Here is a 14,197-nt window from a genome sequence, read left to right as displayed (position 1 = left end):
TAATAAAAACTCTCCACAAGGTGGGCATAGAGGAAACATACTTCAACATATAAAGGTTATACATGGCAAGCCCAGAGCAAACACCATACACAACAGTGAAAGGCTGAAAGCTTTTCCTCTAAGATCAGGAACAAGACAAAGATGTCCACACTCATCACTTTTATTCAACATAGTACTGGAAGTCCTAGCCAGAGAATGTAAGTTAAGAAAAATAAATAAAAGGCATCTAAATCTGAAAGGAATAAGTAAAACTGTCTCTATTTGCAGGTGACATGAAATTATGTATAGAAAATCAAAAAGTCTCCATCAAAAACTGTTAGAGGAAATTCCCTGGAGGTTCGGCACTAGTTCAATCTCTGGTCAAGGAACTAAGACCCTACAAGCTCTGTGGTGTAGCAAAAAAAGAAAAGCTGTTAGAAAAATTAATGAATCCACTAAGAAAACTATGAATTTTCAAGATACAAAATCAAGTTTCAAGATACAAAATCAACATACAAAAATCTGTTGCACTTATATATGCTAATAATGAACTATTAGAAAGAGAAATTAATAAAACAGTCCCATTTACAATTACATTAATAAGAATAAAATACCTGAGAGGAAGTATTTTAGATATGGAAGACCTGTACATTAAAAAAATACAAGGGACTTCCCTGGTAGTCCAGTGATTAAGATTCCACCTTCCAATGTGGGGACAAAGGTTTGATCCCTGGTCAGAGAACTAAGGTCTCACATGCCACAGAGTGCAACCAAATTTATTTTTTATATACAAGACATTAATTTAAAAAATGAAGATAAATGAAAATATATTTCATGCTCATGGACTGGAAGAATTAATATTGTTAAAATATCCATACACAAAGCAATATACAGATTCAATGCTATCCCTACCAAAATTCCAATGGCTTTTTCACAGAAATAAAATTTAAAAATTAGTGTGGAACCATAAAAGACCCCTAGTGGATAAAGCAATCTTGAGAAAGAGAAATGCCAGAGGCATCACACTCTCTGATTTCAAACTATATTACAAAGCTATTTTAATTAACACAATATGGTATTGGCATAAAAACAAAGACACAGAATAGAGAAACCAGAAGTAAACCAATGCATATATGATCAATTAACTTATGAAAAAGTCAAGAATATACACTGGGGGAAAAATAGTCTCTTAATAAATGGTATTGGGAACACTGCACAGCCACATGCAAAACAATGAAACTGGATGTCTATTTTACACCAAACACAAAAATTAACTCAAGTTGAATGACTTGAATGTAAGACCTGAAACCATAAAATTAACAGAAAAAAAAACCACAGGTAGTAAGCTTCTTGACATAGATCTTAGCAATGATTTTTTAAATCTGACACAAAAGCAATAGCAGCAAAAGCAAAACTAAACAAGTGGGATTACATCAAACTGAAAGGCTCCTGCATAGCAAAGGGAACAATCAACAAATGAAAAGTCAACCTACTGAATGGGAGAAAATATCTGCAAATCATATATCTGATAAGGGGCTAACATCCAAAATATGTAAGAACTCAACTCAACAGCCAAAAAACAAAAAAAATCCGATTAAAAAATGGGCAGAAGATCTGAACAGACACTTTTCCAAAGAAGACATACAGATGGGCAACAAGTATATAAAAAGATGCTCCACATCATTAATTAAAAGGAAAATGCAAATCAAGAGTACAATGAGATACCACCTCACATCTATAAGAATGGCTATTATCAAAAGGAAAAATAGTAACAAGTGTTGGCAAGGATGCAGAGAAAAGGGAATTCTTGGGCACTGTTGGTAGGAATGTAAACTGATACATCACTATGGAAAACAGTATGGAGGTTCCTCAAAAATTTAGAACTGCCATATAATCCAGCAATCCCACTTCTGGGCATTTGCCCAAAGAAAAGAAAAACACTAATCTAAAAAGATATATGCATCTCCATGTTCACTGTAGCATTATTTACAATGACATAGGTCTTGGCAATGATTTTCCAAGATATGGAAACAATCTAAGAGTTCATCAGTGCATGAATAAATAAAGGAGATATGGTACATATATACAATGGAATATTACTATGCCATTAAAAAATGAAATCTTGTCATCTGTGACAACATGGATAAACTTTAAGGGCATTACGCTAAGTGAAATCAGTCAAACAAAGACAAATATTGTAAGCTCTCTCATATGTAGAATCTAAAAAATATTCTTTTAATTTAAAAATCTATACTAATAAATAAAGAGAACAGATTAATGGCTGCCGGAGACAGGAGGAGGGCAGCAGTGGAGAGAAATAAATGAACTGGTTTTTTGTTTGTTTAGTTTTAATAAATTAAATTTAAAAAAATAAAATCACATCACAGTATTTAGGAAGAAGTGTACTGATATCTGCAACATACTTTGAATGAATTTAAAAAATAAGATAAAAGGAAGGATAGATAGGGGGTGGATAAGTGAATATATATATTATAAGCAAATACAATATAGCAAAAATAATATTGTTGTTGCTGTTGTTGTACAGTAGCCCAGTCGTGTCCAACTCTTTGTGACCCCATGGTCTGCAGCACGCCAGGTCTCCTTGTTCCTCACCATCTCCTGAAGTTTGCTCAAGTTCATGTCCATTACAAAATGTTACTTACATTTTCACAATAAAATGTTGGGGAAAAATCATAGGCAACAGATTCAGCTGAAATAGAGACAGTAGCAACAACAGCAGTAGCTACTAATTATTGATTGCTGGGTTTACAAATATTACATCATTTAATCCTCCAACAATCTCACTAGATATATATTTGTCTACTAGTTTACATGAATAAACTGATTCTTAGGTTAAATCACTTTATTCAAGGTCATCTAGTTAGTAAATGATAGAACTTAGATTCTTTCAACTCCAGGTCTCTCTGGTTGTAAAACATATCTTATCTATTATGCAGCTTAGGAGGCATCCCCTTATAAAACTGCAAATACCCCAATGGCAAAAAAATACATTAAGCTTGCATGCTCTATTAACATCTTGACATGTATTCAGTGATCTGATCCCCTCTCATTGCATACAGAAAAGATACATACAAAAAGGCAAGTTCTGACAAAAAAGAGACTTGTCCAGAGAAGATGAAGCCAGGCAAGGAAGAACCCAGTTACCCCACTTCAGAGAGAAATTCTGGGCAGCAGGAGCAACAAGGCCTCATCTAGGGACATGTTCCCACAGACAGGAAAGTTGCAAAAGGAGATGAGCAGTCACAAGCAAAGCTGGTCTCTCATCACAGTTCTGATTAGCACCAGCTTCCAGCAACGCCTTCCTGAGAAAAAGGGAAGCTTGAAAAGACAGAAAAAATAAATTACAGGGAAATTTTAATACCTCTCCCCAAATTTATTTGGCACAACAATATGTCTACGGAATGTTAAATGATACTTTGTGAAAAAAGATTTACAGTCAAATAATTTTAGGAAATGTTGTAGCAGCAAATGTGAACAGTATTCTTAACTACAGGATTTCTCAGAGCCTTTAACATGCTCAACTGCAACGTGACTTTCCAAAAGCGAGATAGAATGTGATTATTCTCAATAAGCTTTTGGAAATGCTGAGTGTGAGAAAGTCAGAAACTAAGATTCACAAACTTATCAAGCTTAAAGCAATAAGGAAATGAAAGCTGAAGAAAACAAGCAAAAGAGTGGTTTACTATTCTGACAACTCTCCATCATTCATGGTAAGTCAAAAATACCTAATTGTATAGCGCTTTTCTCAGACAATGTTCCTGAGACACAAACCAATCAAACTCTCAAGAATATATGAAAATTAAGAACTAATCATAGAATTATTAAACTATCTACTGCCACACAATAGATCATGTATAGATAGCAAAGATCATCATTCTTTCGTGCATGTGGATTCCCCCAGTGGACTTAGCTCTTTCAAAATGCAGCACAAGACTACAGAGCAGACCCATGGAATGCAGAGAAGAGCATTATGTTCAAGCACGGCATGGCAGATGAGGCAGGGTGACAATGCAAGCTGGGCCGAGGGAGAAGGGGGTGCTGATGTGCAGCAACAAGTGGCCTAAAACTCTTGAAGAGAACAGTAACAAGTGAGTGTGACTCACATGCTGGCATCAGATCCCCTCTCAGAGCAAGAACACTGGGCCTCTGTCAGGCAAAGAAAAGGCGTCTCCATGAATAGTCATCTATGCAAACAGCTACTGTCACTCCTTAAAAGACACAAGCATGGCTGGAGACCGGCACCAGCTGACAATACTCGGGTTTTGGCAGCCCCACTTACACAGAGAGAACATCATGATCAGAAACTTGGCCTCTGCTGATAGAAATTCCATGTCCAGATTAAGGGCAATCCTGGGCCCACTGTCCTCTGTGAGGTCAGAGCACCGTTAGAGTACTGTGTCCAGTTCTGAGCACCACACTCTAATAAGGACAATGACCAACATGAGAAACTTCAGAAGGCAGCAATCAGCATGGGGATTTGAGGACAAATTGGTAATTTGTATTATCTCAATCTTTTATTATTACAAGTAAGGCTATAATAAATATCCTTGGGGCTAAATCTATCTATCTACCCTTGCTTTCTTGAGATAAATTCTTAGAGGAATCACTGGCTTGAAAGAAATAAACATTTTTAAGTCTTTTGCTACATGTCAAAGTACCCTATAGAAAGGAAGTATAAATTTATAATGCTACCAGTATGCTAGATAGAAGGCCTGGAAAATATCACTTAAAATTTGTTTGCCATAGATCGATGGCGCTAGTGGTAAAGAATCTGTCTGCCAAAGCAGGAGACATAATCGACACAGGTTTAATCCCTGGTTCGGGAAGATACCTTGGATAAGGAAATGGCAACCCACTCCAGTATTCATGCCTGGAAAATCCCATGGACAGAGGATCTTGGTGGGCTACAGTCCACAGGGTCACAAAGAGCAATACATGACTGAAGCAACTTAGCACTTAGCAAGGCTAGATAGAAGGCCTGAAAAATATCACTTAAAATATGTTTGCCGCAAATTCCCTGGTGGTCCAGGGGTTAGGACTCAGCACTCTCACTACTGGGGCCCTGAATTCCATCCCGGATCAGGGAACTAAAATCCCATAAGCCACACAGTGTGGCCAAACAAAAATTAACTGAAATAAGACAATTTGATTATTTTAGGTGTTTCTAAATTTCCTTTCTAACACAAAGATTCTGTGAATCTAAGTATCATCCTCTAGCTTACAAGACACACTGCCTAACATATCTCTATGTACAGCTGACTCTTGAAAAATACAAGTTTAAACTGAGTAGGTCCATTTATAAAGATTTTTCTCAATAAATATACAGTCAGCCCTCCATATCCACAAGTTTGGTATCCATGGATGGAAATTTCCATCTGAGGCTGGCTGAATCCACTTATGGGAAACCCATGGATAAAGAGGCCCACTAACCCTACTTCCTGTTGTTTAGTCGCTAAGTCGTGTTCAACTCTTCTGCAACCCCATGGACTGTCGCCCACCAGGATCCTCTGTCCATGGGATTTCCCAAGCAAGAATACTGGGGTGGGTTTCCTTCTCCAGAGGATCTTCCGAACCCATGGCTCCTGCATCAGCAGGTGGATTCTTTACCAGGGAAGCCCACTGACTGTACTATGCCATTTTATATAAGGGACTTGAGCGTTCATGGATTTTTATAGAAACATGGGCTCCTGGTACCAATCCCCTGAAGTTACCATGGATACTAAGGGAAGACTATATTCCATTAAGAATTTTGGGATAGCCAAGAGTGAATAAAGTTTTCCCCAAAACACGTATATTAGCAAAACCTCAGCACCATTCCCATGTTTATTCAAAAACTGGTAATTCAAAAGAAGTATTCATAAACTTTTGTTAAACTACTATAAGATGCATGAAACACCTATGTAAATGTTAAGCTGAATCATAGGAAATTGTCATGCTTATAAGTCAAACACAAATATTGGCATATTTGGTTCAATCTCATATAATATTTCAGCTTACGCCTGAAATTTGCAATTATTACCCATATGACTTGGTCTGTTAATTGTATACTTAGGGACTGTGATCTAATCAAAGAAAAATTCTCTGCCAACCACTTCTATTCAAAATACTCAGCATTAAGATAGCCCCTGTATTATGAAGTAGAAGAATTGATGCTTTTGAACTGTGGTGTTGGAGAAGACTCTTGAGAGTCCCTTGGACTGCAAGGAGATCCAACCAGTCCATCCTAAAGGAGATCAGTCCTGAGGGTTCATTGGAAGGACTGATGTTGAAGCTGAAACTCCAATACTCTGGCCACCTGATGAGAAGAGCTGACTCATTTGAAAAGACCCTGATGCTGGGAAAGATTGAGGGCAGGAGGAGAAGGGGACAACAGAGGATGAGATGGTTGGATGCCATCACCGACTCAACGGATATGGGTTTGGATGGGCTCCGGGAGTTGATGATGGACAGGGAGGCCTGGCATGCTGCGGTTCATGGGGTCACAAAGAGTTGGACATGACTGAGCAACTGAATTAATTAATTATACTGTCTATTTATTTTGTAGACACTAACAAACAATGCTTTCTAAATAATTTCTACATATGACATAGCATTCCTACTTAGACCATAAATCCACTGATATGGGAACAGCTGGGGCTGAATCTGCTAGTAAAACTATTGACTATTCCTTGAGCTCAGGTGTTTTCCCTATAGTGACCCAGGGAGAAACATAATAACCATCCCCACTTCACAGAGAAGGAAAAAGCTCAGAGAGGTCTAACTACAGATACACAAATTTAAAATAGTGAATACGGGTTCTGAACCCAGAATCTGGCTACAAACTCTTGGTACAACAATGTCTTCTTGATATGTATATATATATATTATATAGTAACAATCATATGCATATAACTAGCATCAATTTCAGAGAAGGCAATGGCACCCCACTCCAGTACTCTTGCCTGGAAAATCCCATGGACGAAGGAGCCTGGTAGGCTGTAGTCCATGGGGTTGCTAAGAGTCGGGCACGACTGAGCAACTTCACTTTCACTTTTCACTTTCATGCATTGGAGAAGGAAATGGCAACCCACTCCAGTATTCTTGCCTGGAGAATCCCAGGGACAGAGGAGCCTAGTAGGCGGCCGTCTATGGGGTCACACAGAACCAGACACGACTGAAGCGACTTAGCAGCAACAGCAGTATCAATTTAGTGCTTACCATACAGCAGGTCCTATTAAGTCCTCATACCGACTCTAATAAACATTATAGTTCTTTATCCCCATTTTGCTGATGAGGAAACCAAAGCAGAGAGAGGTTAAGAAACTTCTGCAAAGTCATACAACCAGAAAGTAACAGAACTGGGATTCAAATGCAGAAAACTCTGAAGATACCATGTGTAACCACTACACTACACACACTCGACTCTGAAGTCACAATATGAGTCAAGTAACAACAAAAACAGTGACTAAACATACCTGCAGCCTCAGGCTTAATTTTTTTTTATTCTCACGTTACAGTTTTCTAAGTGCATTTGTTTTAGGTAAAAACTTAGAGAAGGGATTCTGTGGCAATGTAAAATTACAAAAAACTTTTTATTAAGAAATAGTAAAAAGAAAACTGTAAAGCAGTAGAGTAAAACGAGGTTTAAGAAATGGACAGATTTAATTCACTATTTCTCAGAACAAATGTGAACATTCAGGAAAAAAACATAACAAGAGCATAAGAGGTCCATTTTAATAATTCTGTTTTAAATAGTGTAGAAATCATGGAGATAGTAGAACACTGTAATGTCCATTCCAAACTGATCAGCTCTTAACCCAAATATAATGCCACGTACACCAGAGAAAGTAAAGATAATGAGTTGTTGAAAAGCTTTAAGTGTCCCTCTACCTATGAAGATAAGTATTTGAATAACAGAAAGAAAAAGAAGGCAAAGAAATGCTTTTAAAGAAGATAGGTCAAAAAAAAAACACAAAACTATCTCTTCTCAGATAGGATGGCCCATCCACATTAGAGAAAGGATTAAGCAGATACATTCAGCTTTTCTAACAGATTTTCTTTCTCTAAGGCTTCAATACCCCTCTCACACTCACTAAGATAATCACATTAGTTTTGTCATTAAAAGCTCCCTTTTCATAGAATGCACCTAAACCGCTTAAACCACCCAGAGAGGTCGAATACATTATCAAACACCAAGACAAACAGAAGAGATTTTCCATCTTATGTCTTATTATTTCACTGTATCTATCTGCATGCTCAGGACGCTAAGCCAAAAGATTTGGTGAGTTATCAGCTGAAAAATGATTCCAAAATAAACAAACTATAGTATCCTTTACCACTGCTCTTGAAACTGAGAACTGAGAGCTAGCAGTTTTTATGCTGACAGAGCAGTCAAATGACAGAGGGGTTTTCTATTTCCCTTTTCTCCTCTTCCTTGTGTTCTATCAGCCAAGGCCGTGATTATTTCTGCATGAATGTTGCAGCTTCTGTTAACAGTAAACAAAAGCAAATGGAGTCTGAGTGTGCATGGCTCAAAGATAAATTAGAAACAATGATACTTGAGTTGACGTGGAAAATGGCATTCAGACACCCCATATGGATACTTCAGAACCGTGCAAGTCCAGGCAGCACTGGAAATCACCTGCATTTTTTCATAACTATTACATATCATCTCACCATCCTAAGCTTGAGTTACAGACTCAGAAAAGGAACGCTGTTTGTTAGGCCTTTAAAAAGGAGGAAGTGTATCAGAGGGAGGAGGAGTCCTGGTTAAATGGAACTATCCAAGTGAAAGAGCAGTCTCCAACTGGGTAGTGTTCCAGGGATTAGGGGGTTGGGAGAACAGAGAGGGGGTCAAGAAAGGAGAAACAGAATGAACAGTGAAAGAAAGTGATCTGAAACTAAAAGCTTGGGAGGGAGACATGTACTGGAAAAATTCTGAAATCAGATAGGATAAAATTAGAGGTAGATGGAGGCAAAGGAAGTTTCTCAAGCAAGAGGCAAAGATAGGTTACTTTTGGTGGGATGCAGGCAGGAAAGAGATTTATAAACATATCATAAACAATCAAGAGTTCCTTAATAAGTCAAAAGAAAGGATAAAGTTGGTAACAAAACAAAAACAAAACAAAACAAAACAAAAACTGAAGGAAATGACAAGAACAAGTCCTAGATAAAAGAAGTAAAAGGTCATTATGAGGCAAAGGCACAAAGTTACTTTGCCTTAAAAATAAACTTTTAAAATATGTATAAGTACACAAAAGATAAAACAGACTGTGCTAAATCAAAAACACATGACAAAATATTTGAGATATACTCCACTAATTTTGAGTGATTACTTAGGAGAGACAAAAGACAAGACTATATATTTACAGTTAAGATTCAACAGCAAAATATCTCAAAAGGAATATTAAAGATGCAGAGACAAAACCAGTTAGGCTGTTTACTATTCCAAATCATAAATGAACATTAAAGATGTATTCCTCTGGCACTTATCCTAAGTTGGGTCAGCAAACTACAGGCCCCAGGCCAAAGCCAGCCACTGCCTGTTTTATAAATACTGTTGGAACATAGCCTTCCTCATTCATTTAAATATTGTCTGTGGTCACTTTCTTGCCAAAGCTACAAAGCCGAGTAACTGTCACAGAAACTATACAGTTCACAAAGCCTAAAATATTTACCATGTAGTCCTTTACAAATAAAGTTTGCCAGCCCCTATTCTAAATAACAAAGGAAGTCCCCATATGTTTTTATCATCTGACAACTCATTCTCCAAATGGGCATAAAGATGTAAATGTAATTCTCACTCGGTACACAGACTATAAAGTTAAGTTGTCACACTGCGGCCAGCAATCTACCCAACTCTTCCCTCAAGTCCTCCATTACTAGTTCAATGCAATACGTGAGAAGATCATGGGCTCTGAACAACGGCAGATTCGCATTCAAAACCACTTCCGCCACCTCTTCGTAGAGCTTAAATTTCCTCTCCATAAAACTGGAATTATAACTCGACTGTGGGGATTAAATGAGATAGCATATATGAAAGTGCTTTATAAATATAAAATAATATAGAAAGATAAGACATTATTAGCACCTATACATTTATGGCAACTAATGGTTTCAGATTTAGTTTTTTCTCATTATTTTGATTTAGGTTTTCTTACCATGTAAGAGAGATCTACTCTTTAAAATAATTTTGTAGTGTCAAAATTCAATTTAATTCAAATACACATTTACCTCTGACTTACTGTGTGCAAGTTATCCACTGGCTATTCTACTTTTTAGATGAAGAAAAATCTCTCTAGTAGCAAATGATCTTAGTTCATTTGGGTTACAAAGTTTTAAGCACGGTGTGCATTTAATAATTCAAAAGAACAGCTAAATTAAAATTGCTTTTGAAATCTGGTTCTTACATTACCAATTCTTTCTACATTTACAGCACTCATTCTAGCTATAGAATCTGTTATATTTCTGAATTTAATAACCATCAAGTTGGTCAGCCTTTGTTTCTAAAACTATGACGAATGCTCTTTACAAAGGAATGCTTAACAAGAATACATACGATAAAGAATTCTGGCATGAAAAGAACTTTAAATTTTATTGTGTCATGTTTCTTTAAATTTTCCAGAGCGTTTTCACATCCAGTATTTTATTTGATCCTCAGCACAACCCTACTGAGAATGTAAGTATCATTATCCTATTCTGCAGAGGAAGACTTGGGGGCCTAAGAAGAGGAGAGACTTGCCAAAGACCACACAGCTGGTAGAGGGTAGCTCTGGATAAGGATCCAGAGTCAGCACTCTTTGTACTCCACCTTGCTGTATGTATGCAGCCTTTATGATGTCTCTAGTACTTAGATTACATTTAGCAGTTGACTGAATCATAGCACCATGATAGCAGCTGCCATTTATCAAGCACTGACCATGTGAAGAAAGCTGAGCGCCAAAGAATTGATGCTTTTGAACTGTGGTGTTGGAGAAGACTCTTGAGAGTCCCTTGGACTGCAAGGAGATACAACCATTCCATTCTAAAGGAGATCAGTTCTGGGTGTTCTTTGGAAGGAATGATGCTAAAGCTGAAACTCCAGTACTTTGGCCACCTCATGCGAAGAGTTGACTCATTGGAAAAGACTCTGATGCTGGGAGGGATTGGGGGCAGGAGGAGAAAGGGATGACAGAGGATGAGATGGCTGGGTGGCATCACTGACTCGATGGACATGAGTTTGAATGAACTCCGGGAGTTGGTAATGGACAGGGAGGCCTGGCATGCTGCGATTCATGGGGTCGCAAAGAGTCAGACACGACTGAGTGACTGAACTGACCATGTATTACATATAGCTCTATGTGACTCACATATACAAATATACAGCACAGAATTGGGCACATAGTAACTATTTCATTAACAGCAACTATTGTTCTTATTTCTAAGAGTTAGTTTTTTAGTTCTAAGAGTTGTAATTCATACAACTCTATAATCTATGCATTTTACCTCCATTATTTAAATGAGGAAACTGAAGTTCAGAAGAGTTAGGTACCACGTCCAAGTTTGAGTAAAACCAGGATTCCTACCTAGGTTTGAGATTCGATTAATTCCAGAGTCCCTTGTCACTGAGACTTCCTCTGATGCTGAAAGTCAGAGAACACATCAAAAAAAAGAGAGGCAGGGGGTGGGGGCCGGTGAAGAGAGAGAAGTATGTTATTGTAAGGTAGGTAGAATAGGGAAAAGGAGTCCAAAATGGCGGTGGCTAAAAGACAAGGAAGGGAAAAGCCCACGAAAATAGAACAAAAGAAGGTCCAAGGACCAGAGTGAAGACTTCAAGTAGAACAAACAGCACTCCTGGCTAAGCCCAATTTGCATAGGGCAGGCCCAGGTGGAGGAAAAAACACAAAAAGAGGAGCCAAAGCCTTGCTCTCTCTCTCTCTCTCTCTCCCACGTGCGTGTGCTCTTTCTCTCTCTCTCCCACGTGCGTGTGCTCTTTCTCTCTCTCTCCCTCTCTCTCTCTCCCTCCCCCACGCACTCCTCCACTCTCTTCTCTTCAAGTCTCTGGGTTGGCATGCCCTCCCGCTTCGAGGATGGATTCTCCTGCTATCTTCTAAATAAAATTGAGCTGTAACACTGATTTGCCTAAGAGCTATAACACAGTTTGTCCTGAGAGCTGTGACGCGCCGAGGGCTTTAATGCCCATCGCTCCAAATCTTTGTTGTGATGAGACAAAGAACCGAGGAACATACACTCGTGTGACATTATTAAAAGTGATGAAAGGATATCTTCCTGTTACCTTGACAGGCCAAGCAGGCAAAGGCTGTAAAAAGTTGGATTCGTAAGGGTAGTCCACCATTGCCAGATTCACCCAGGTTTCAGCAATCCAGTCTTTCAAATGCTGAACATCCTGCAATTTTGTTAATGGAGTGCATAAGTGAAGGGCTTCAGAAAGCCAACGCAAGCCAGGGCCTGAGAATAGAGTCACATTGTCGGAATCAAAAAAGCTCAACAGAAGGGTTTTACAGATCATTTATTCTTCACTTGTGTTTTAGAAAACTCAGTCTCCTATGTAGTTTCTCCAAAAAGGCTTTTTCAACATTCAACAAAATATCTTTAGAGCAACTGGTTAATCTCATGATAGATAAGTTGCCTATTTTCCTGGGGCTTACCAGAGTTAGTATTCTCAATCACTGTCATTTGTAAATAAACAAATGAAACACTATACAGCAAGGAGAATGCATAAACTATACCTAATAAAACAAATGGATTTATCTCACAGTGTTGAGTAAAACACAGCAGAGACAAAAAATACATACTATGCAATTCCGATTATTAAAAAATTCAAGAGTAAGCAAAGTTAATTTACGGTTCTAGAATTCAGTATAGCAACAGGTTTGATGAGCACATAGGTAGTAACTGCAAAGGGCCAGAGGGGATTTGGGGGTGGGGATGGGGAGGGATTTCCTGATCTGCATGCTGAATACACTATGTATTCACTTTGCAAAAATTCACCAAGCTGTATATTTTGATTTGTGTACTTCTCTATATGTTATACTTAAATATGTAAAGTGAAATAAAAGAAAGTGTTAGTCGTTCAGTTATGTATGTTATATTTAAATAAAAAGTTTACTGAAAAAGTGCAAAGTGTTAGATTTAGCACTTAAAAGGTACAAAAAAAAACAAAACATGATTCCATTCTCTTAATTAAAGCTTACCCTTTTTTGCAAGTCGATTAATGGCATCCCAGGACCTGCGGATACTCTCTGAACAATTTGGGCCACTTTGGCTAAAATCTGTAGTTACAATCTTCATAAATACGTCACAAGGCACCAGATCATTAAACTGCCAGATGGGGGCAGAGGATGCAAGAGCTCTAAATGGTAAGAAGACCAAAAGAAAGAGAAAAGAAAAAAATGTAACTCACAGAATTCAAGTTTTAAAATTGAAACTGATACTGAACAAGAGTGGTGAGAAAAATCTACAACTCTTAGTGAAATAGAAATTAGAAATCTCAGTACAATAGAATAGGATATGTTTTACCTTCCCCCCCACCCACCCCCCCAAAAAAAACACTCTATGTTCGCTTTGCCAATCATTAAGAAAGTGCTCACATCCAACATAAATGCATTTACCCAACCACCAAATGAGGATACTTCATCCTGAACCAGGCTGCAAGCATGCCACCATAAGAGCCCCCTAGGGCAATGACAGGTTGATTTCTAGCTCCTGGGATTGTTCTTTTCAAGTATTTGATTAACTTTGCAAAATCAGCCAGAGCTTGTTCCGTTGTCAGAAAATTCAAGTGTCTGGAATCCTAAAGAAAAATAACAAAGAACATGGGTATAAATGTGCACATAATAGCAGCTTAGGTATAACACAGATCCAGAAAAAAGCCAGATAAGCTTTTCTCCAAATAGAATTTCTAGGCAACTGAGTTAAAACACCCAGTTAAAGCATTAGCACTGCTAATTTCAACTCATGGAAAGTGATTTTACGTTTGTGGGAAGAAAATAATATATTTTTGCATTCAAATGTAAGTTCTATTAAATGCTATTTACCAAAGATTTTGCTGAGGTAGTAGAAACAACAGAGATAAACCTGAAGTAACATTTAACAACAGATGTGATAGCATACAATACTAATTTTAACAGACAACTATTCTAATTTTTATTTCAAATCTTGAAACATTTACAAAGGCTACCATATAAAGCAAAGGTAAACTAAATCTTGTGAAAAATGG

The 14,197-nt window shown here is 37.8% G+C and overlaps 1 protein-coding gene across 6 annotated transcripts in view; it reads right to left on the bottom strand.

Moving 5' to 3' along the window:
- PRCP (prolylcarboxypeptidase) overlaps nucleotides 1–14,197 on the bottom strand; it is an 87,759-nt gene that overhangs the window by 18,737 nt on the left and 54,825 nt on the right. For all 6 annotated transcript variants that reach the window (XM_069564897.1, XM_069564895.1, XM_069564898.1 and 3 more), the window contains 3 exons: nucleotides 13,590–13,771; nucleotides 13,173–13,330; nucleotides 12,254–12,426 (listed from right to left, as the gene is read on the bottom strand). In XM_069564897.1, coding sequence (XP_069420998.1) covers nucleotides 12,254–12,426; nucleotides 13,173–13,330; nucleotides 13,590–13,771 — 513 coding nt within the window. The remainder of the gene's footprint in view (nucleotides 1–12,253; nucleotides 12,427–13,172; nucleotides 13,331–13,589; nucleotides 13,772–14,197) is intronic.

The sequence above is a fragment of the Ovis canadensis genome, chromosome 21 (assembly GCF_042477335.2).
Source record: "Ovis canadensis isolate MfBH-ARS-UI-01 breed Bighorn chromosome 21, ARS-UI_OviCan_v2, whole genome shotgun sequence".
Classification (NCBI taxonomy): Eukaryota; Metazoa; Chordata; class Mammalia; order Artiodactyla; family Bovidae; genus Ovis; species Ovis canadensis.
This window is presented reverse-complemented; position numbering and strand designations above follow the sequence as displayed.